Here is a 24,968-nt window from a genome sequence, read left to right as displayed (position 1 = left end):
TGGAATTTTTAAAAAAAAAAAAAAAAATCAGTTAACATTTATAATATTGAGCTTGAATTATCAAAAGTAAAACAATATGCTGCAATCTTCAAGCAGTGCGCTTCAGTTGGAACCTTTAAATACTCCTGAGTCTATGGACAAAGAGGCTAACTTGCTCAGGTTTTTCCTCCTCTTACCCCATGAAACTGCTGAACCTCACCTCCATAATAACAAGTCAGGCTTGCCCCTAGAACCATGTGGACCTAAAACACTGAACATGGTGGCTGGTACTGTTGCACACCCTCTTGCATTTTTAAATAAACAAAACTATTTCTTCTGGCTGCTATCTGCGGCTATGGCACTTCTTTCAAAGACCAACCTCAACATCAAAGATCTCAAACTATCATCCAGTCTTGTTACTTCCATTACCTGCGAAGATCCTGGAGAGACATCTGAACGGCCATCTGATGGAGTTTATGGAAGATCGGAGATGGTTGGAAATATCCCAGTTCACTTTCCGGAACCATCATTGAGCCAAAACTGTACTGGTGTCAGCTACGGTCTGTATTAGGCGTCTAGTGGATGAAGGGGAGGGGCGGCTCTGATCCTGATGGATTTTTCTGCAGTCTTCAACACCATCTCCCCCCTCTCTGCTGATTAAATGCCTACAGGAAATGGGCATTACAGATAGGGCCTTGTCATTGCTGTCTTCCTTAAGCATCAGTCCCAGAGGGTGATGCTGAACTAATACTACTCTGATGTACTTTCCTTGCCTTGTGGAGTACCACAAGGCTCATCTTTGAACCCTACGCTATTCAATCTCTGTTTCTTGACTTGCTAGCATCATCTGTTTCTATGGGCTACATGCAGTATTGTATACCGATGACACCCAGATCATTGTGTGGATTCCTAAGAACACGGCAACAACAGCAGCTAAATTTCCCACATTGTATGTCTACTGTAGCAAGATGGATGGAAAGGAATTTCCTGAAACTCAATGGGGAGAAAAAAAAGAGTTGCTCTTCAGACTGGAAACCTCGATTTGGAATAACAAGTGGTAGCTGGATACTCTAGGCAACCTGCCCACTCCAGTAGAGAAGGTCAAAAATCTCAGGGTGATTCTGCATAGCGAACTTTCTCTCAGCGAACAGGTTAATCGTACAGTTACAACTTGTATAAGAAGGCTGAAGAAAATCTTCCCCTTTATTTCCATCTCAGGGCGGAAGCGAGTTTCCCTGGCGCTGGTCATGTCTAGTATAGATAACTGCAATACCCTCCATCTGAATACGAATATCAGTACCCAGAAACAATTGCAGGTAGTACAGAATGCTCTTGCCAGGGCTATCCTTGACATTCCTAAGCACCAGTCAGCTTCTACAGGAATACGCATGTTGCACTGGCCTCTGTATAGTACGCAAGTCTATCCATCAAGCTAGCCCAGTTCGTATTAGGGAGATGTTCCATTGGTACATTCCAGGTAGAAATCTCCATTCAGTCCATCTTAATATAGTTAGCCTGTCCAGAGTTCAGAAGAGAGATGGGGTGGGAGAGCTTTCACAGTCGCTGCAGCCAGACTGTGGAACTCACTTCCCCAGGTTCTGATTTTGGTAAAAGGGCATTTGCCCTTTAAAAAGGCCCTAAAGACCGGGTTATTTATCTTATAAGCAGACCCATTAGCATTTTGTAAGTGTTTAGTCCGCTGCTGAACTCTAGAGGACTTCTGTGACTACAGGATCTTGATGCCTTTGGTATTTGTCTTGCTTTATAAATCTTCAAAACAAATCAACCCGATATAAAACTTTGACCAGCATATCCAACACTTGCTCTTGAGTAATGGGCACAAACCTCTCAGGCAATGCTGTAGATTTTAAAAGGGGAGAATTATTAATAGATGGGACAGCAAGTCCTGATGTTGTACTGAGAAAATTAAATTGTGATACATTTCATTATCTTCCCCTCCAAGTAGTCTGCAAAAGAATAACACAAAGCTTGTGAGGTGGGAATAGCAGATGGGCAGGCATGGGGCTTAGTAAATTCATTTAGCACCCTGAACAATTCTTTAGCAAAATTACTGGCTTGGTCAATCCTACTAATCGTACTTTTGTCTACACCCTTCTCTGATCTTCCTATGATTGATCCCTAGGGGTAGTTTTAATGCCTTTCTATCTGAGGTAGACTTCATGATACATCATCTCCTTTCCAGTCTCCTACAAATCGTTTTTTCAGAGTCTCAGTTCCATGGAACACCATGGTGTATGGTGTCCGATGTAGTTGGAAAAGCCTTGTTTAAGAGGGGCAACTATAGCAGAGGCCTGTGAGAAAAAGTTATGGAACTCTGTTAAGACCATGTCTATGCCATAACTGTTTTATTTATTTATGTAGGATAAAAAGCTGTTTTAAAAGGAGAGTGGGGTTACCCGTTTCCAAGGCCTCGCAATTCCTTCTACCCACCCTATTATGGTTACAACACCCAGCCATGCTCAGAAAATGAAAGCTAATGGAATAATTATCAGGCCATGTGTAGATATTGGGAGATGGTGAACACTAAGTCCAAAGCGTGGAGGTTATATGTGTTGGGCCAACAACTTTGTAACCCTAACATTCCAAGATCAGTGAACAATTGAGATGCATCAGTGTCTGAGGTAGAACCTGCATAACAGTTAAAATTACCCACAAAAAGAAAATTATCTGTGGCAAGTACTTGCTGGGCCGGGTGTTCTGTCAGGCTGTAGCTGAAGTTTTTCTTGAAAGCAGGAGGGCAGTAGACTAACCCAACCATCCAGAAATCACAGGAGAAAGTCTCCATCTTAAAACACAACTCTATCCAGCCGGAAAAAGGAGTCAATAATCACAACCCTCAGGTAAGTCCAATAAGACAATAGCTACTCCGCCTCCCATTTTAGATTCTCTGTCTAGTCTAACTAACCTATATTCTCCAGAAAATGGCATGGGAATACAGGGAAGTGATAGAGGGTGAAGCCAAGTTTCTGTGATAAAACAAGTATCAGATTAGTGGGAAGATAGCAAATCCTAAATTTCCATCAAATGTTCAGGATGGACCTCACATTATAAGAGAGGCCTTTTTAACATCAGAGATTCGCTATGGGTTGGGTATGTTTCCACGCTATAGGCGATAAGTTGTTTTGCTACGTAAAGTATGTAGCTAATGAAGGTCCAGTCAAAGTAGGTCATGGCATGGAGCACAGTCGGACGAAAGGCCCTCTGTTGCCATGTTGTATGTGGCTGCGAGGGGGTAGCCTACCACGCCTTTAATGCAACAAATGATTTCTTTCAGAGTGTTTCGATCAGGGAGCAAGACCACCAAATGTGGCAAAAGTTGCCTTGTTCAGTTTTGCATGGCCAACATAATGTGGAGGTCACCGGGTATATCTGCGCCAGACGGAGGGACTTTAATCCCATTGCTACATTAACTTACATGCAGTTTTCCTGAGAGAGAGGCTGCGAAACAAAAAGTGTTTCCCATTGCTTCGAGGATATCTCCTTGGTCAGTCCTGAATTCCCTGCAGCCTGATGGGACTGGGGATTCTCCGAGTCGGGGTATTGCAGCACCCTGTAAGTATTGGAAATTAGACCTTTCAAGCCTGTATAGGTGTGTACAAGCGTTTGAATAGTGTGAAGGGCGGATAGCCGTTGGATATATGGAGGGCTGAAGTACCCAGTGTCTTAATTGCAGATACTGTAGACGGTGTGAGTCTCAAAAGGTCATAGTCTGCCTTATGTAAGATTTTTGGGGCCCATGAAAATATCTCTTATTGTCTGTCAGTCCTTGTCTGTCCAGCCACGAAATGCGTGGATGGAGAGGGCCAGTGGGAATTAGGGGGTTACAAGCAATGGAGGCATTTGGAAAGAGTAGAGGCCAAACACTTTATCCCAAATCTCCAGCACAGTTTTTGTGGGTTTAGCTAAGCATGCACTGCACAGCCTGGCATGTTTTGGAAGCCACGCCAGACACCACCGGGGTCTGCAGGCTACAGCTCAGTCCATGTGGAAACTGTGCCGTCCAGGTAGATATAAAGTGTAGGTGTGCTGCCCAGTACTACTCTCGGAGGCTAGGCATCCTCGATCATGTGGCTGCATCAGTAGTGTTTTCTAGACCCTGTGCTTCTGGTTGTTCCATATAAAAAGGCTCATATCCCGCTGTAGTCCAGTGATGTCATCCTGCGGGATAGGAGTGGGTAAGGTTTGGAACACAGAGCAGCCTCGGCAAGAATTTAATGACATCAAAAGCCACGAGATATACAAAGGCCGACACCTGTGGAGGTCTTCTAGTATGCCCTTTTTAAGAGGGGGCCAGTTTGCTGCAGTTCATGTGTCTATATTGGCCGTAAGATTAAGACCCAGATAACTGATCATTTTCGGTTCCCATTTAAATAGTGGTAGGCTATGTAGGTGCAGGATGTCTGACCTCGGGATAGTGAGGTTCAAAATGGACTATTTAGACAAGTTGACTTTGAAGCTGGAGGTAGCCTCACATTTAGCAAGCGCCTGGAGCAGTCATCAGCAAAGAGACTGACTTACCTCCTACCAAAAGTAATTCCCGCGATCTCCTTGGTCTGCCTCATTATAATGGCAAGAGGTTCCAGAGCTAGAGCAAAGAGCAGGGGTGACAAAAGGAACCCCTGCCTAGTGCCCCTTCCAATTTGGATTGGAGCCGTGCAAGCAGTGTTGACACAAATCGTGGTGGTTGTGGCGGTGTATGACACCACTATCTTGATGAGCAGATTAGGACCCAACATGACCTTAAGGAGGACGGATTTGAGGAAGACCCAATTAACTCTGTTAAAGGCCTTTTCCGTGTCCAATGACAACAGAAAGGCCAGTAGTTGGTGTCTGTGGTCCTTCTCTACCAGGTGTGTGACTCACCGCACATTGTCGGCCCCTTGTCTGTCCCTTACAAACCCCACTTGGTCTGAGCCTATTAGGCCAGGTAGGAGCACTCTAGTCTCAGAGCTTAGCATGTGTTGAGCAGAGCTATTGGGCTGTACGATTGGCAGTGGGAGTGGTCTTTGCCCGGTTAAGAGATTAGGGTAATCTCAGCCATCGCCATAGTGGGGGTCAGGCCAGTGCTGTGGGTAAAGGAATTTGAAAAGGCAGAGAAGATAGTCTCCAAGTTCAGGCAGGAATTATCTCAAAAACAAATAAAAAGCATAGCGGGAGGCCGTGCAATCCGGGGGACTTCCCCAGCGGTAGGGCCAGTCGGGCCTTTGTGATCTCTTCAAGGGTGATAGGAACATCGAGCTCGGCAGCATGGTGAGTGCGTAGAGGCTACCATTCGCAGGCCACAAGGTAGCCGTCTATTACGGGTTGAGAGACCTCCTCCCTTGCATATAGTTGTCGGTAGAAGGTATGAAAAGCACGCCGCTTGTCTTCCTCCCCGCACACCCATTTGCCTTCAATGGAGTGCATCCTGTTAATACAGGCCTTGAGCTGTTTTGTTACCTCCTTCCTAAAAACACTGCTTGAGCACCAGGAGAGTGCACTCCACTCTATTGGTTCTAGGGGCCCTAAGTTGCCCTCTTAAGTAGGGCCAATTGTCTTTTGTTGTAGCATGTAGGGCGTGCCTTATCCTGTGGATAACTCTTTTGAGACCTTCCAAGAAGGCTTTAAAGACTGGTATTTTGATTAAATGGACAGGTTGCCCAATCTGTAGATAGACAGCCATTGCAGCAAGATGCAATCTTATAGATGTGAATGCTAACCCAGCTTTTTGTAAATGAAGCAAGTAGCAGGCAATGTCTTGTACAGTCGGTTTGAAAGGGTCAATGTTTTTTGAATGACAATAGCAGACAAACCTTTTCCATATTGCAGCGTACCAAGCTTAAGTGATAGGTCTGTAGGATTATTTAAGAAAGGTCATACATTCAGGTGGCAAGTTAAAGTAACCATCTCTATGACCTCAGGAGCCAAACTGCCAAGTTGAGAGTTATAAGATATGGGTGTCTGATTTCTCCATGGTTCTGAGTGAGCCGGCCCGGCCTGTTGGGGAGCATCTCAAGGGGAACTACAGTGAGCTCTAGTAGTTATTGTGTACTAGGGTTGATGAGCCACCAGAATCATTGTGAGAGATTTTTCCCTCAGATTCTGAACCAGAAATGGAAGGAGAGGGAGAGGAGGAACAGCGTAGACAAATATCCCTAACCAACTCATCCACAGTGCATTGTTCTTGGATAGTGGGTGTGGGATCAAGGTGACAAAGTTTGGGCATTTTGAGTTTTCTGCAGATGTAAAAAGGTCTATCTGAGGGAACCCCCATCTGTGAAAGTATGGGGTGAGAACTTGTGGGTGGAGTTCCCACTCGTGGACTTGTAGCTGTATCCTGTTGAGGTCTACAGAACTGTTGTCCGTGCCTGGCAGATATTCTGCTAACAGATGAATGTTGTCATATAGTGCCCATTTCCAAATGGTCTGTGAAAGATGTGATAGTTGTGGAGACTGTGTCCCAAACAATGAAGCAAATAGTGTTAGTGTATTGTTGACACTGTTGATAAGTGTAAGCTTTGAAAAGCCAATCATCCAGGTATGGGAACATGTCTATCTTTCAACAAACCTGAGGTATTTGCAATGAGCTGGATGTATTGGTATATGAAAATATGTGAATTTTAAATCTAGTGTTGTCATAAGGTTGCCCTGTTGGAGGAGTGGAATCACATCTTACAAGATAACCATGTGGAAGTGCTCCGATTGATGTATCTGTTTACTGGCCTTAGAGGTAGGACTGCCTGCAAAGAACCGTCCTTTTTGGATATTAAGAAGTATAGCGATTATACCCTCGGGCCTAGGTGTCGAAGAGGGATGGGTTTGATCGCTCCTTTGAGTACAGGAGCTTGGACTTCCTGTTTGAGAAATCTTCGATGTTCTAGTGCTAGCTGGTGATTTTGAGGTGACATGTTGGGAGGAGTAGTAGTGAGCACCAGACAATAGCCATGTTGAATGATATCCAACATCCACTGGTATGATGTTATTGATTGCCACGTGGGCAGGAAATCCTGTAGCCAATCCCAAACAGGTGTTATGTGGTTGGAGGGGAGGGAAGTCACTTCTTGGTGGAGGGTGCTCCACCATGTGGGGAAGCACCCTTGCATCTACTTTTCGCATTGCTGCCCCTGTATGAGCCTCTATACTACCCTACTGGAGAAGAGTGCAGACTGTGGTTGCACTGGAAAGAGTTGGAGGCTTCAAAAGAGATGGCTTTGGAACCTCCACGAAAGCTAGAGCGGTGAAAAGAGCCATGCGGAGTAAATGTCTGGAGACCGCCTATTGATTTCACTGTCTGAGAGTCTTTTGTAATCTTCCCTAAGGTCTAGTCAATTTGGGGGCCGAAGAGATGTTCTTTGTCGAATGTTCATTAAGGGTCTATTGCAGCTCTGGTTTGAAGCCAGAAATATGAAACTGAGTGTGGAGTCTAAGGAAAATACTGGTATTGGTGCGTCTGGCTGCTGTAACAGCAGCATCCAGTGTACAGCGTATGGAGGCGTCTGACATTAACTTGCCTTCTGAAACAAGCTCTTGTTTTCTCTATGTTCATCTGGGAGATACTGGAGGAGGTCCTCCATCTCATCCCAGTGTGCGCAGTCGTATCGAGCAAGCAGACCCATTTAGTGGGCAATGCGTCAATGATTGGCAGGTTGTACCGCAACCCTTTCTCTGCTGCATCAATAAGTTTACTTTCTTTATCAAGCAGCCCTGCTAGCTTGTGAATTGGCCCACTTATGAGCAGTTGTACTCACCAGTGAGTCCAGGGGTACTTGTCCCCGTGTCTATATGTAGATTTCTACATATAGATGTATATCTGTTTATATATCTATATATATCTGTATCTAGGGATTTTATATATAATCTGATGGGGAAAGCTTGTATCTTTAATCAACCCTAGGTGTAATTACTCTAGCCCTACCCGGGTGTTTAAAATATCCTCAGTATGGCGTAACATGACCTTTAGTATGGGTAAGCACTGGGTGGACCTCTGTGTGGATAAAAGTCTCAAAGAGGAAATCCTCTTTTTCGGGTTCCTTGTGGAGTTGTACATCATGAAAGGCATTAGCCCCAGCTATTAACTCCTGATAAGCCGTAGAATCGTCAGGAGCCGAGGGACGGCTGGTTACAGGTCCGGAACCATGTCACCTGAAGCGTCTATGTCATAGGTGTCCCAAGGGTCGGAGTGTGATGATGTCCCAAAAGTGTCATGCCCTGCATTGTGATCACTTGTCTAATATTGTGGTGGTCCCAAAGGTGAAATATCTAGGGGTTCTTCAAGGAAGTGAGGAGGATACAATGAATGAGGTGGGTGGTGGGGTGGTGGTGACAGGTGTGGTGGAATAGACAAAGTCCTAGTTGCTTCGTCCCTTTTTTTCCTCTGTTTCAGTGGTAATGGAGAATCCAGGGTCTCCTGGAAAGACAATTGTCTTTTAGATTGTGGGGAAATGGAGGCCGCAAGGTTTGCAGGAATATGGCCAGTAGGAGGCTAAATATGGATTTGCTTCTGTCGAGCATCCAACTTCTCCTGCAGCTTGTAAAAGATAGGCTCAATGGTCTTGCCGGAATCAGGTTTCAGAGCAGGCTTCGAAGTTTTCAGATCCAAGCCATGTTTGTGTTCTGCCAATGAAGTTCCACTCAGTAGATGGGGTGGACGTTGGCAGTCGGCTCGGCACCAACAGTTAGCTTGCACGCAATGTGCTCTATGCTGAAGGCATCAGTTTCAGTTGGTGTTTCGGCATCTAGCGGGAGGGCAGGGCATCCGAGACAGTCACTCAATACAGACCATGGCTAGAGGGCAGTGGTGGACCAAGGGCCTCTTGATCAGAAGGGGCCATGTATCTCTCAGAGTGCCCAACACTGTGCTGAGTCAGAGGAGAAACAGCACACACAGACTGTTGAGCCAATGTATCTCCACACATCTCTGGCGTCGACTTAGAGATCCTAGTCGGAACTGCCCTCTGGACAAAACGCCTCATCATCAACAGCGATGCCTTTGGGCGTTGTTCTCTTTCACAGACTTCTTCATGGCCGAAGATGTGGAAAGTGTCTTCGATGCTTCTCTGTATTTAGAGACAGCGTGCTACACAATCTGGTAGAGTTTTCTTAGAACAGAAAGATCGACTAGCATCACAATTACCGGTCTGTGTTCTAGGGATAAACAGGGGTTCCAGACTTGATGTAAGTCTGTTCGAGGACATTTCTTGTGACAGCGAGTGGCAGAACCAGAAGGGCATCCGTTCCATCACAAGTAGGGTATTCTCTGGAGAAACTCAGGGAGAATGAGGAAGATGGCCCCTGAGGACAAGGCCCTGAGGGGCCACAGTCAAAGCACGTTGACCCTATGATAGATGTAGCTATTCCTCAATATGCAGAATAAGGCAGCAAGATTGAAAACAATACTGACAAGGGTAAAGCAGGAGTCATTAGAGTACCACCAGTCTGGAACTGGAGCATATACACAGATGTACAAACCAGACGATGGAAAGAAAACAATCCAACAAAGAGGTTGATGTCAATGTGCATTATAACCAAGAGGAAGAGTCACTATCTCATGGCTCGAAAGACTTATTCGAAGAAAAAACAATTTGCACACATCCAGACCCATTTTTTAGATGGCAGAAGTATGCAAAGCACATGTATCTACAGTCACACATGCCTTGAATATCTAGCCAAATAATCGCACAGATCTTGGTAGGGAGTAATCTTCTGACTGCAAGCTGAAGGCAATAGAAAGGATTTTACCACTGTAGAAGCCTCACCTCGCACATTAGGAGCAAAGGAAATAATTTTGACAAAAAAGTCCGCTCTGATTTTCTGAACTACCTTTCAGTAATTTAAGGTGGAATTACAAATTACCTTTGCTGTTGGATCATGATTTCGGCACACTACGTGATCTAGATCTTTACGGCTACTTTTTTTGTCTTTAAACTTTCATTAGACCAGAAAGAGCTAGGAGACAACCGTTTCAGGATATTTTGTCATGTGATAAAGATATACATCTGTTAAAGGAAAAGGTCTCAGCATTTGTAGAAATATTCACTATTAAGGGGGAAGGAATACTCAACAAGGCGCAGTTTGATATCTTAAAGGGGTGCTACTCCAAGCTCTGTGGGGTTTGGTTTGAGGCTTATGGAGGTGGGTAGAAAAGTCAAATTGATGGCCCTACGATCAGCTGACAATTAGTATACATGAGGTCCAGAGTGTGACCTGCAAAGTGAGTAGAATATTAATTTAGTAAGATTGAGGAAAGAGTGAGCAAAGTGTGAGGGGAGGGGATCTACAGCCTTGTGGATATGCAAGTACACACAAACACACACTGCTGTGAGGACACTTACCTTTCGGGTTTAATGCCTGAAGGATTTTCGATGAACAGATTTGGTTTAGAAGATAGGGCAAACTGACAAGGGGTCCTGGTGCAGTCAAGACAAAGAGGAGCAGATAGGCTTGCCTTTAGCGCACCAACTGCACACAGATGGCTGTAGCGTCTCTTCTGAATTGTGCGATAAAAAGGGTGGATGTAGCCACCAAAGACCCACTACAGCGCTAAGGGCTCACTCAGCCCTAACGACGTAGAGTTCCATGATAGATAAAAGAGGGGAACGGGGGAGCAAGTAAGAACACAACTGGATCTCAGGCAATAAAAGTTGGGCTAGGCTATCGGCATTACCATCTCCCCATAATTTAATCGCCTAACGCCTTGATATAGAACAGTGAGATTCAAGTTCCATTTTTACTATTTTCTGCTATGATTTTGATTATTTTGAGTGTTCAGGCTATGACAGTAGAGGTGATATACATCTAGAATTGACAAAAAATCAATCCTGTGCTGGGATAAACCACTGATTAGATCCACAGAGACAATTGATATTAATCCATGTTAGGAAACTGGCCAAACTCTATTAAGTTCTGAAGGGCAACCATACAGATGTTAAGCGACTATTCCATACAAGCTGGTCAGATACGCAAATACTGGGAAGGTAGTTTATGGAAGAGAGTAATACAAGATCCCCAAAGGTCACAGTCCAATGAAGCCAGCCCAGATCCAGAAAACCTGAACACCTTGTTCTCTTATAATTTTCAAACAGAGATAATATTAGCACCTCATGTTCGTTCAGCAGATAGATATCAGAAGTTCCACTTGCTTTAAAATGACTAGAAAATGTTTAGAAACACTGACTTTATAAACAATGTCACATGACCAAAGTATTCAAAGTGGGGCGGGTGGGAGCGTGTTAATTTGCATTTTTCGGGTCAGGATAGAACACAAAGTACAGCGCTGCAGCTGTTAGTCTCAATTATAAACTGGAAAGTGATGGGATGGATCCGGCTGGGAATTGAACACTTGGGTGCGACATATGTATGGGTGCTACACAATGACGCATGGCTCAAACTGCAAGCCACGCTACACATTACTATAATATAGTCACGTGGAATGTAAGGGGATTGGGGACGCCAAGCAAAAGATTTCGAGTACATGCCCGCCTCAGACGTCAGGGAATACATATTGCCATTCTACAAGAGACACATCTACTAGAGGCTGACCTACGAGAGATACGGGGGAAATGGAGAGGACAGATTATAGGCACAACCTACTCAGCTTACGCCAGAGGAGTACTGGTGTGGATAGCAGGTGGGGTCCCCTATGTCCAAACCACACACAGGATAGATCAATGGGGTACATACGTGGTAATAGAGGGACAACTAGATGGGAGACAACTCACGATAATAGGGATCTATGTCCCTAATGGTGCGATAGCGGAGTTTCTGGGCACACTCACACCAGCATTATTAGTAAACCCCGAAGCCCCGGTCATATGGGGTGGACACTTTAATAGTACACCAGATGTGTCACTGGATAGGTCAAATATACCCCCGAGAGGACTGAAATAGAAAACGCCATAAACCCATTGTTGGCATGGGTGGGCGACATGAGATTATACGATATATGGCGCATGCAAAACCCAGAGCAAAGGGAATATTAATTCTACTCAATACCCCACAAAGTACATACCAGAATAGATATAGTATGGGGAACCCTTGACATATGCTCACTGATTAAAAGGATAGAATACCTAGCCAAAACACTGTCAGCTCACCGCTGAAATTATCCCTAAACTGGGGCAGAAGACGCTCAGTAATCCCTACCTGTCGGCTGCAGGTAGAGGCTCTCCAGGTCCAGGGGTTCGTAGAAGAATTGAACACAAAAGTGAGACAATACTGGAAAATAAATAAGGACATCACAGACACAAGAGTGATAGAGTGGGATGCGCATAAGGCTGTCGTTAGAGGGCATGGTCTCATCTACCTGGGGAGTGAGGCGTACTCTTCATGCGGAGATCAGCAAATTGGAAAACGAATTGAGGGTATTAAAAATTGCAGTGGCACCATATAGGTCACCGTACTCAGAGCTAAAAGAGGCGCGCACAAAATACACTGAAGCGGACATACGACTCCGCCGACACGATCACAATTATCATCTGATGCGCTTACAATCAGAGGGAGACAGATCAGGTAGGCTGCTGGTGTGGCTCCTTTGTGAGAACGGACAGCAGACCCCCCCCATAGGCACTATACGGCTAGAGGGGGGGCAAAATGGTCAATACTCAAGAAGAGATTAATGGGGTGCTCAAGGACTATTACACAAACCTATATACTGGATGCACAATGTGTACTGCCCAACAATTGGGGTCTTTCCTAGCAGAGGCACCCTTGGCACAGTTGTCACAAGCAGATAAGGAGATGCTGGAAGCTCCTCTAAGAATGGAAGAATTGGAGTTAGTCCTAACGCAGATGTCTAAGAACAAGGCACCAGCAATAGATGGTTTGCCTATAGAATATTACACCATGTGCTCGAAATACTTAAAATCTCACTTGTTGAAAGTATTTGAGGAGGCATGGACTTGTAAGCTACTGCCTCCAACACAGAGAGAGGCAATGATAGTAGTGCTCCCTAAGCAAGGCCGTGACCCCCACAGACGTTAAATCATATAGAGCATTCTCGCTGCTAAATCTCGATTGTAAAATCCTAGGTAAAATACTGGCTAATAGGATAGCTCCCATTATGCATACCTTAATACACGAGGATCAAAATGGATTTATTCCAAAACGTAATGCATTCTTAAACATCCGCAGGCTGTTGAGTGTTATGGGAGATACCCCTCCGGAAGCGTATGATAACGTTGTATTATCATTAGATATTGAAAAGGCATTCGATACATTAGGATGGGACTTCCTGTTTGCCACAATGCAGGGAATGGGATTTGGCCCCAACTACATACAATGGGTACAGACATTCTACGCCAAACCCCAAGCTAGCGTGAAAACGGGAGGTATTATATCCAACAGTTTCCCGATTAGCAGAGGCACAGGACAGGGATGCCCCCTATCTCCCTTATTATTCACTACAGCGATGGAGCCACTAGTGGCTCGTTTACGAGCAATGGCAGAAAGTTGGGGAATACTTAGAAGTGGATCACACCATATAATATCACTATATTCAGATGATGCCTTGGTATTTGTGCGAAAGGGGTATGAGGTGATACCTTCAGTGATCTCCCTATTGTCTGAATATGGGGAAATATCAGGATTGGTGGTAAACTGGGAAAAATCTTGTGTGTTTCCATGGTCTGTCTGGCCTCCGGAGAGAAGGGAGAATACCCCCAGAGGACGGCTGAAGTGGTGTTTGGATACATTTAAATACCTAGGGATTTACATCTACCACAAAGTCGGGGATCTCAAAGATGGGAACCTAGGGCGCGCACTGAATTCTATGAAAGGGTCACTGCGCTTCTGGTGTACACTACCATTGTCACCGCTGGGTAGGGTGGCGAACATGCTGCTGCTGCCCCTGCTTTTATATTACTTTGTGGCATTACCAGACAAAGTCCCTAAAAGTTTTTCCCGGAATTAAACTCAGTTCTACTGAGACTTATATGGGGAGGGGGCAGGACACGAGTAGCACTTACCACACTGCATCGCCCAATTAATGAGGGTGGACTGGGTACGCCAATTTCGAACTTTATTTTGCTGCTGCACAGTTACAGTGGATACTGAACTGGATACATAGACCCACACTGGCAGAATCTGCATGGATGATAGCGCAATTGCACGGAGTACCACTGGTTACATGGCTAACAAAGAAAATAGTGAAAAGGGCACATGACAACTTACTAATGATAGCAGCACACGAGTGTTGGAAGCGATACATACAAAAAGATCGCAGAGGATATCCCTACTCTCCACTTCTCTCCTTGGGAATGATTCCTGGCTGGGCAAACATGGCCGGAACACACTCGCTTACAGCCTGGACGGAGGCGGGAATTCTGACGGTAGGAGATTGTTTCGAGGAAGGGATATTAATGTCATTTGAATCCATAAAAGCCCTCACATCAGTGAGCCCAGGGAAATTTATTACTTACTATGCCATATGTCACTTAATTAAAAAGACATGGATGGCGGGCGACCGAGAACCAGAGATCTCCCCCACACTACATCATATGCTGCAATATGATACTCAAATAAAAGTTGTAACAAACTTATATAAAATGTTGAACAAACCTCCCGAACCTAAGCTGGAGAATGTAAGAGACAGATGGAACACAGTCCTGCCGACTCAGATATAGCGGGAAGACTTGTTGAAAGCACTATACCATACTCGAGGGAAATCGAGAAATCCTATATTTCGCTACACTCAATTCAACTACACACACCAGACATACTTATCGCCATCTAGGCTTAAACGCATGTTCCCTGGATCTGACCCAGTTTGTCCTCGATGTGATGCCCCATTGGCTCACTTCTACCATATGGTTTGAGAGTGTGTTCAGGTGAAAGGGGAGTGGAGTGGTAGAGGAAGTTTCAGAACTGCCAGGCCATACATTTGTAGTAGATCCCAAATCCTGCCTGCTGGGGGTGAGAGCGAGGGAAAAGAAACACAGACATTTACATAAGTTTGCAGATTTAGCATACGTAATGTATAAAAGATTGATAGCTATGAACTGGAAAGCACCTAGAGCACCAGATTTGAAAGCATGGCGAGCCCTGACATTGTGCTGGACTCGCATGGAATACCAAGTATTATGAAAGCTATCAGAGAAGGGCCAATTACATACAGGTTGTGAAACCTGGAAAATACTGGTAATTAAACTAGAGGCCAAAAACGATGAGCGGCTACCATGAACTGGACGAGATCATAGAACCAGGGAAAAGGAGGACCACAACCACTGCTAATATCACATGGAAAATAGACGCACGAAGCACTCTTAACACAAGCACATCTACACCGATTCTATAATCGACAGAGGAGGAATGAAGGAATATGCGTGGGGAGGCAGGCGATTTAGGGATATGCCAGGGGAGAGCACATCCACACCCATAATTTATTAGATAACACAGGAAATAGTGCAAGATGGGTAAACAATAAGTTATCAATAACAACACAGTCGCACAATATATCACAACAGATACCAACCCAGGAGTTCCTACCATCACAAACATAATATGTAACATAAGAGAAGAACGCTGTGAAGTTGTTGAATTGATAAATAATACAAATATTATATTTTATGACTCGGCTGTTCATCGCAGAACACATATATATTGTGAGATGTAACCAGACCGAAGTTGTTTTTTTTCTTTGTGTTTTTGATTGTAACATGTTAATGCGGATCGACTAAATCCTATTATTGAAATTACAGAATTATTGTATCAAGATCTGCATTGAAAATTCAATAAAACATAAGTGTAAAAAAAAAAAGTATTCAAAGCATCAGAATAAAACGCATGCCTTTAATTGGATCTCGCTAAATACAATACTATAGGAGGTTCACTGACTTATCAAAGAGAAAAAGAAAGCATAACTGTGTATACTGACCCACAGACAACAACAAAGACAGCCTGGGCGAAATACAGGTGAGGATTTACCTTGGTTACAGTAATGATGGTGAGAACATCTCCTTTGCTAAACGGGAGATCCTGGTCCGCTGTCGCTGAGAAGTTGTACTTGGCAATGCATTCTGTACCCATGGGCCAAGCAGGCTGTAGTGGAGGTTCCAGATAGGAAGAAAGAGGTAAGTGTAAGATCAATAAGCTGATCACTTAACAGTGAAATTTAAGCAAATAGACACCCTGAGGCTCCTGCCAGCAGCTTGTAACAGTATTAAAAAATAAATTAAAAAAAACTGTAAAAGAATAAATAAATACTTCTTCAAATTATCGGGACTTGCAGTCCTAGTGGAATCCAAAGTGGATTTTGTCAGTGTGGCCACCAATGGGTGAATAAGAATAAGAATAATTAATGGTAGCCTACTAACTTTTTTTTCTTTTAAGCAAAATACTTATTTTTGTATTTGAAAATGACCACTATAGAAAAGAACTCTGATGCAGTGCAATATTTTAGAAATATTTTAAAAGAAATTATGATAGTTCAAAAGTTTCAAAATGAATGATGATCATTAGTCTTAGTTCTTATATTATCAAGTCATTTTATTTTTATGAATGGTATTTATGCAGCCTGGAAGGGACCCACAGGAACAAGGACTGAATCTAATGAACACGTTACTTACCTTCGGTAATGCTCTTTTTGGTGGTTGCTCTACATAAAAGCAGATCTCATTTTTAGACTAACCCCAATTGTCAGACGGGATCAGGAATATTTTCCCAACAAGGATAGTTGGCACAACTGGTGACCCATAGTGGCTCTACAATGATCGAGTCCTGCATACAGCTGGAACCCCAGCAGGCTAACTTAAGTTGAAAAATATCTCTACTTCCATGACTAAGAAGTGGAACACTGAAAACAAGTTGTAGGTGACAGGCTTTATTACGCTGTGCCCTCCACAACAGAAAGGAGAGGAGGGAACGCAGTCAAGAATCTGCACTTCCACCAGAAACAGCTTTACCGAAGATAAGTAAATTGTTGTTCTGATGTATACTTATAACAACAGATGTGTCACCTTTAGAACAGATACCATAGCAGTACTTACAGAAGGTCTGAGGAATGGACTTAAACCAAAATGTCTAGCAGGAATGAGACAGCAAAGTGACCCTCTCAGCGGACTTGGGTTTTAAGGCAGAAATACTTTGTGAACATATGTACCAATGTCTATGTTGCATCTAACAGCTGTCCAAGACAGGAACTACCATTGCCAGTGCATGTGTTGCAGCTTTGGTTGTGGTGGAATAAGCATGAGACGTTGCAGGGGGCTTTTTTCTGTCCAACTCATAATATATCTTTATACAAACGACTACCCACCTCAAAGTCTTCTTCTGCCTTTCTTAGGCCTATTAAAATCAACAAAGAGCTGGTTGTCCAGCAGCAGGCCCTTGAGCAATCAGTATAAAAGCCCAAGGCTCTTTTCAGGTTACACTGATGAAGATGTGTAGCAGAGCCAAGAAGGCTGGCAAGGACAATGTCTGACATGAAAGGCCAACAGTACTTGGCAGGAAGGCATCACAGGTCCTCGGTACCAATTTGTTTGGAAAGAAAATGGTGCAGAGAGGATACCCCAGGAGGATGCACAGTGCTCTCATGGTGTACACATAACTAATTTGAAAAAAACAAGATAGTTTTGACTGATAGGAGCTGCAGAAATAAACTATGCATTGGCTCAAATGGAGTGTACATAACAAATGTGAGGACCCAAGCGAGCGGGACACTGTGGCATGATGAAAGGTTTGGATGATACATGAGTTAAACCTATCAGAAAGCACATCATAATTGTTTATCACATCAGCCAAGCAATCTAAGTAAAGTCTAACTCGCTGATATAAAACCCTGTGACAACTGCAAGACCTTGGTGGGTAAACACAAAACAAAAAGATGAGTCCCACACAAGACCACAAACTTCTTGCAGTGTCCAACGAAAATGGATTTCATTGAGGGACATCTGGCTGACAAGACGACACCCAGTACCTCAAATGGCAATAAGGTGTCACGGCTTAATCTCCATGCACAGGAGTGTAGGTTGTGGAGATTTGGGCGCACAACCCTCCTGTGTTGCTTAAACTGGAGGTCCTCCCAAAAAGGTAGTCAGACCGGAAGGCAAATGTTCTGGCTGAAGAGATGTGGAAGCCATACCCTCCAGGCCCAATCCACAGCTATAAGGATAAACTGTTTCAGTCGGCCCTGAGCTTCTTAAAACTCAGGGCAGGAGCTGTAATGTAACCTATAAAGAGTTGATCATCGACCCCGAAACTCTTTGGTTTGGCTCGGGAAGGGAGCGGGGTCTATGGATGACCCATTCATGGTATGTCTGCCATAATTGCAGGTCTTTTGCAGTTCCCTTCGAGATCTGAACCCTGTAGTTTGGCTCGGGAAGGGAGAGGGGTCTATGGATGACCCATTCATGGTATGTCTGCCATCATTGCAGGTCTTTTGCAGTTCCCTTCGAGATCTGAACCCTGTAGTTTGGCTCGGGAAGGGAACGGGGTCTATGGATGACCCATTCATGGTATGTCTGCCATCATTGCAGGTCTTTTGCAGTTCCCTTCGAGATCTGAACCCTGTAGGGTAGGTTAAACTACTTGTGATTTAAAGTTTACAAATGATGAAAGAAAATAAGATGAAAGATGAAAGAAAATAAGCCAAAGTTTTTGTTGACATGAGTGTTACTTTGTTATGGAATATTAAATTTGATGGGACCTGAAAGTGGTTGAACCACTTCAAATTAATTGGTAGCTGGCAAATCATAATAAGAATAATATAAAATATTAAAACTGAATCCCACTCAGCCTACCAGCTCAGAGTAGAAAAGAGAATTCCCATACATGTTTGCATTTCCGCCCTTACATACCACCAGCTAAGCTGAAAGAGACGTGCATGAATACATGAAACCGGTGTATTCAAAGGAGGTTTTGGGCATATATGAGATCTACAAAAGCTGTTATAAGCGTACCTGTACTGTAGACATAATGGGAAGAGCTCAAGAACGTCTTAGAAAAGAAGTGTTGCTTCATGCGGTACCATCAGACCTGTGGGAAAAAGAGGTAGTAGTAATCAATCTTTGGATCTACTACGGGGGAGACAGCTCAGTTAATAGTACAGCAGTTGACAGTAAGCCAGACGTCCTTTAAAATGTACTTTCCCAGTTCTTTTACCATTTACCAGAACTGTGCAGAGAAGGTTTTACCATTATGGCCCAGTACCCAGAAGGGAGGGTGTTATTTACTATTATTACAGAAACTCACACTACTCATTGTTAGCAATTTATAAGACGTGATAAATATCATTGTGTTCCTCTTTTACCGTACATTTCACGGTAATCAATTTGTTTCTCCTATCATACACAGAAAGCAATCAAAGGGATTAACCAATATTAATTTATCAGCCAATGTTTTCTTGCAGTACTATCAAATTCAGGCAACAAGATTCCCTAATTAGTCTATTCCACTAAAATCATCACTAAGGTACCTATTCAGACAGTTTCTCAGGTAAATTACAGTGAGTCCAGTGTTCAAATCATGTTAGCTCTCCTAGTGTTAGCTCTCCTAGTCGTTAAATCAGAGATTATCTATATTACACAGTGGCACACTCTGGGCCTAGTTACTATAAGAAGAGCATTTTTCAGTTTATTAATAACTATGGAACACTTTTGCTGAATGTTTTTGAATCTTTCTAAAACAGAAGTTCAATCATTTAAGCTCCTTCATTGAAGGTTTCGAGGTGATCCATCAATGGGGGCCGAGGTTGTCAAAAGATAGAAACTCAATCCCCGCTTCCCAAAATTAGAGAAATAAAGATTAGGTGTAAGCGGGCAGATAAGGATACTTTGACCCCCATGAGTCTAGTGTGTGGTTCCCAGGCAGCCAAATGTTATTAAAAAAAAGAAAAAAACATTTTGAGTTGCCACAATTAGTGGGACTCTCCTGCTCTCTGAAAACCTTGCTGGAGTGCCGGGGCTGACCTGGTCCCTGCAAGAGTCCAGCTGGATCGGAAAACAATTTTAAAATAAAGGGGAGGAGACGAGTGTCTGTGGTGGGTTGGCTATGTAAGGGCAATGGCCCTGCGGAAACCCACGCAGAGCGAAAGGCCATGTGCTGCCCTGAAGAGCAGGCAGTTGGCATAGTTATGTACAGTAATAATGTTACTTTACATTTAATACAAATTTTTAAAAACTCAGAAATTTATTGGAAAAATCAAAGGTTAGAGTGACGGTAGAGCTGGTGAAAATGTCAGTTTACATCTAAAATACTATAATTCGCAGCCTTGCCATGTAGCGTTTATGATCTCACATATTACATCAGTGATGATATGTTTTATGACCTAATTAATAACATCACAGATGGCATCTGCAATGACATCATTGATGACAACATGGTGAGGATGCGCGTTATAGTGACATGAATGAACAGATGCATTTCTTATTCTGTTTTTATCAGTTTAAAATGTTACATTTAAACCTACATTTTCACCTAACTATAATAATCACTTTAATCTTTGTTTCTTTAAGTGAACATCTATATCTCTATATAGCTATACCTCTATATGTATCCATCTCTATATCAATATCTACACGTATATATAGCTACATCTATAGACATAAATCTTCTAATATATATATATATATATATATATATGCATATATATATATACACACACACACACACACATATATATATTTTCATATTCAATGGCATGTGTAGCTGCAGATACACATGCTATGCACAGACTATAAAGCAGTTAGTCCTCCCAAAACATAGTAGTGGCTAGACTGTAGGAGTTGAAGTTGTTTGAAATAGTGTTCATAAGACTGCTTGTCTCACAGTGGCCTGTTGCTGTGAGAAAACAGCAACACAATAGTGTTTTGTAAATGTATGAGGAGTAGACCATGTGGCAGCTTTACATAGATCAGCCATTGGTATGTTTCCTAAAAATGCCATTGACGCACCTTTCTTTCTTGTAGAATGTGCTCTAGGTGTAATCAAAAGTTGTCTTTTTGCTTTAATGTAACATGTTTGTATGCATCTAACAATCCATCTTGCTAAGACTTGTTTAGCGATAGGATTGCCTTTATGTGGTTGCTGAAAAGCAACAAAAAGTTGTTTTGTTTTCCTAAAATATTTAGTTCTATCTATATAGTACATAAGAGCTCTTTTGAGATCTAGAGTATGAAGAGCTCTTTCTGCAACTGAGTCAGGCTGTGGAAAGAAGACTGGCTATTCCACTGTTTGGTTGATGTGAAAAGGAGATACTACGTTTGGTAGAAATGTGTGATTTGTTCTAAGTACAATTTTATGTTTGGGTACTTGGAAAAAGGTTCCTCAAGAGTGAATGCTTGTATTTCACTAATTCTTCGTAATGAAGTAATAGCTATGAGGAAGGCAACCTTCCATGATAAAAATTGAATTTGACAAGAGTGCATGGGTTCAAAAGGTGGGCCCATGAGTCTGGTAAGTACGATATTTAGATTCAAATAAGGAACAGGCGGTGTTCTAGGTGGAATAATGCGTTTTAATCCTTCCTGAAGGCTTTAATAACAGGAACTCAGAATAGAGAAGTGTGTTTAATAGTTTGGAAGTATGCAGATATTGCAGTAAGGTTAATTATGATGGATGAGAAAGCTAAATTAGATTTTTGCAAATGAAGTAAGCAGCATACAATATCTTATATTGATGCTGTAAGTGGATCAGTATTTTTAGATTGACAGTACTAAACAAATCTTTTCCATTTGTTAGCGTAACATTGTCTCGTAGTAGGTTTACGTGCCTGCTTGAGCACTTCCATACATTCCGATGGAAGTTTTAGGTATCCAAATTCTATGACTTCAAGAGCCAAATCGCAAAATTGAGAGCACTGGAGTTTGGATGCCTGATTTGACCTTTGTTTTGTGTTAACAAATCTGGTCCGTTTGGGAGTTTGGAATGAGGTATTACCTAGGAGTGTTGTGTACCGATGCGGACATGCCCATGTTGGAGCTATGAGTTTCATGGTCAGAGATGTCTGATATAGTTTGTTTACCAGAAAGGGAAGGAGTGTGAGAGGGGGAAAAGCATGAGCAAATATCCCTGAACAATTGATCCATAGAGTATTGCCCTTTCATAGGGGATGTGGGTGTCTATATGCGAAGTTTTGGCATTTTGCATTTTTGTTTGTTGCGAATAGGTCTATTTCTGGTGTTCCCTACTTGTGAAAGTACTTTTGAAGTACTCGGAAGCGAATTTCCCATTTGTGTGTTTCCTGTGTATTCCTGGAATGTATTCAAAAGAGATGAATGTGACTGTGAATTGTCCATTTCCATATTGTCTAGGCTAGTAGGGACAGTTGAGATGAATGTGTCCCGCCCTGTTTTTTGAGGTAATACATGGTTGTCATGTTGTCTGTTTTTATATGAACAATCTTGTGTTTGAGAAGGGGTTGAAATGCTTTTAGAGCAAGAAATACAGCCAATTATTCTAGATGGTTTATGTGAAATTGTTTGTTTGGGATCCTATTCCCCTTGAATGGTATGATTGTTGAGATAAGCTCCCCAACCTCTCATTGATGCGTCTGTTGTTATTGTGGTCTGAGGCACAGGGTCTTGAAATGACTGCCCCTTCATTAGATTGCAGAGATTCCACCATTGAAGGGACGTGTACGTTTGGCGGTCCATCAACACTAGATCTTGAAGTTGACTGAGAGCATTGTTGTGAGAGGTATTGTTGTAAAGGCCTCATTTTGAGTCTTGCATGTGGAACTATGGCTTTGCAAGATGCCATCATCCCTAGAATCTTCATGATAAATCTTACAGTGTATTGTTGATTTGGCTGTATGTGTAGTATGAGATCTTGGAAAGCTTGTATCCTTTGAGTATTTGAATATGCTAGGGCTTTTGTGTATTTAAAATAGCACCTAGATAAGGTTGTACTTGTGCTGGTTGAAGGTGAGATTTCTGGTAATTTAAAGTGAACCCTACTGTATGTAGGGTTTCTATTACGTACTGAGTGTGTTGTTGGCATTGTGTAAAATGTCTTGATTTTATCAGCCAATCGTCTAGATATGGAAATACATGAATGTGTTGTCTTCTTAAGTAGGCTGCTACTACTGCTGGACATTTTGTGAAAACTCTTGGAGTTGTTATGCCGAACGGCAAAACTTTGAACTGTTAATGTTTTCCTGCTATGATGAACCAGAGGTATTTTCTGTAAGCTGGATGGATGGGTATATGGAAATGCGCATCTTTGAGGTCTAAAGCAGTCATGTAATCCTGTTTTTGTAGTAGTGGAATGACATCCTGCAGAGTTACCACGTGAAAGTGTTTTGACAGGGTGTATAGATTGAGAGACCTGAGGTCTAAGATGGGCCTTGGAGTGCCATCTTTTTTGGGAATAAGGAAGTATAGTGAATATACCCCTGTTCCTTGTTGATAATGTGGGACCAATTCTATTGCTTGTTTTAGTAATAGTAATTTGTGGTAACGTGGTGGGATGTTTGGAGGTGTGGAGATAGCCATTGCGGAAAATTGATAGTACCCAATTGTCTGTAGTGATACTGTGCCAATGAGAGTGGAATGGCTGTAGTCTTCCCCCCACAGGTGATGTGTGGGGCTGAGGGACAGGAAATAAGTCACTGTTTGGATGTTGTAGTGGCTTGTTTTGAGGTTTGGAATTTACCTCTGTTTCTGAAGTATTGGCCTCTATAAGACCCCCCCTAAATTCTCCTCTCCGATATTGTTGCTGTTGTCCCTGCTTTGCCTGGGAGGTAGAGGATTGAGGTTTGAATCCTCCTCTAAATTGTTGCCTACGAAAGGAGCCTCTATACGGTGTTGTGTATAGTGCTCCCATTGCTTTGGCAGTGTCTGAGTCTTTTCTCAGCTTTTCTATAGTCGTATCGACTTGTCCCTCTTCTACGATCTGTTGTGCTCTTTTAATGCTCTTTTGGGAGGTGCTGTAGGAGTTCTTGCATCTCATCCCAGTGGGCTCTATCATGTCTGGCCAGAAGTGCTTGAGAATTCACAATTCGTCATTGATTGGCTGCTTGCGTGGCCACTCTTACGCCAGCAGCATCAAACTTCCTACTCTCCCTTATCAGGTGGAGGAACATCCCCTGAGGAATGGCTATTAGCCCTTTTTCTAGCCGCACTCACCACCACTGAATCTGGAGGAACTTGGTGTGTGATGTAGTCTGGATCGGTCGGAGCAGGTTTGTACTTTTTGTCAAAGCGTGGAGTAATTAATATAGCTTTAACTGGCTCACAAAAAATTAGGTCTGCAAGTTTGACCATTCCACGCAACATGGGAAGGCACTGATGAACAAGTTACTTACCTTCGGTAACGCTTTTTCTGGTGGATACACTAGCTACCTGTGGATTCCTCACCTTATGAATTCGTCCTTGCGTCAGCATCCGACGGAAAGTCTTCTTCCTAGCTGTCCACGTCGACGAGGACATCATAATGGCACGGCTCCACGTGACTCCATCTGACATCAACGTGCCAATAAGAGGTCCTCCTCGGCGTACTGACGTCAGTTTCACCTCATTTTTTTCGTGCCTTTAAGGCGAACAGGTGATAACCGAGCCATCAAAAAAACCATGAAAATAGATATATATAAATATATACAAACACAAAAATCTTGCCATTGAACCCATATATTCACATAATTACCTTAAATACATGTATATACAAATATATATATATATAAAAACATTACTCTAAATACTGCAAGATAAGGGTGAAATCAGGCAGGCAACGGGGAGGCGGGAGGGACCGTGAGGAATCCACAGGTAGCTAGTGTATCCACCAGAAAAAGCGTTACCGAAGGTAAGTAACTTGTTCTTCTGATGGATACAACTACCTGTGGATTCCTCACCTTATGAATAGAGTCCCAAGCAGTACCGCACTCAGTGGTGGGTGCCCGCCTGATTACACCAAGAAATCTTGCAATACCAAACGAGCAAAATGACCGTCCCTCCTCACTTCAGAGTCTAAACAATAATGTTTTACGAAGGTATGGAGGGACGCCCAAGTTGCCGCTTTACATATATCTATTAACGGAACTCCTCTTGCTAGGGCCGAGGATA

General features: G+C 43.0%; 1 protein-coding gene across 3 annotated transcripts in view; it reads right to left on the bottom strand.

Moving 5' to 3' along the window:
• CSK (C-terminal Src kinase) overlaps positions 1-24,968 on the bottom strand; it is a 507,465-nt gene that overhangs the window by 345,557 nt on the left and 136,940 nt on the right. For all 3 annotated transcript variants that reach the window (XM_069222133.1, XM_069222134.1, XM_069222135.1), the window contains exons 4-5: positions 18,870-18,945; positions 15,898-16,011 (exon numbers count right to left, since the gene is read on the bottom strand). In XM_069222133.1, the coding sequence (XP_069078234.1) occupies positions 15,898-16,011; positions 18,870-18,884 (129 nt within the window). In that variant the 5' untranslated portion in view covers positions 18,885-18,945. The remainder of the gene's footprint in view (positions 1-15,897; positions 16,012-18,869; positions 18,946-24,968) is intronic.

The sequence above is a fragment of the Pleurodeles waltl genome, chromosome 3_1 (genome assembly GCF_031143425.1).
Source record: "Pleurodeles waltl isolate 20211129_DDA chromosome 3_1, aPleWal1.hap1.20221129, whole genome shotgun sequence".
Taxonomy (NCBI): Eukaryota; Metazoa; Chordata; class Amphibia; order Caudata; family Salamandridae; genus Pleurodeles; species Pleurodeles waltl.
Note: the sequence above shows the minus strand (reverse complement) of the source record. Positions and strands in the feature narration are given on the sequence as shown.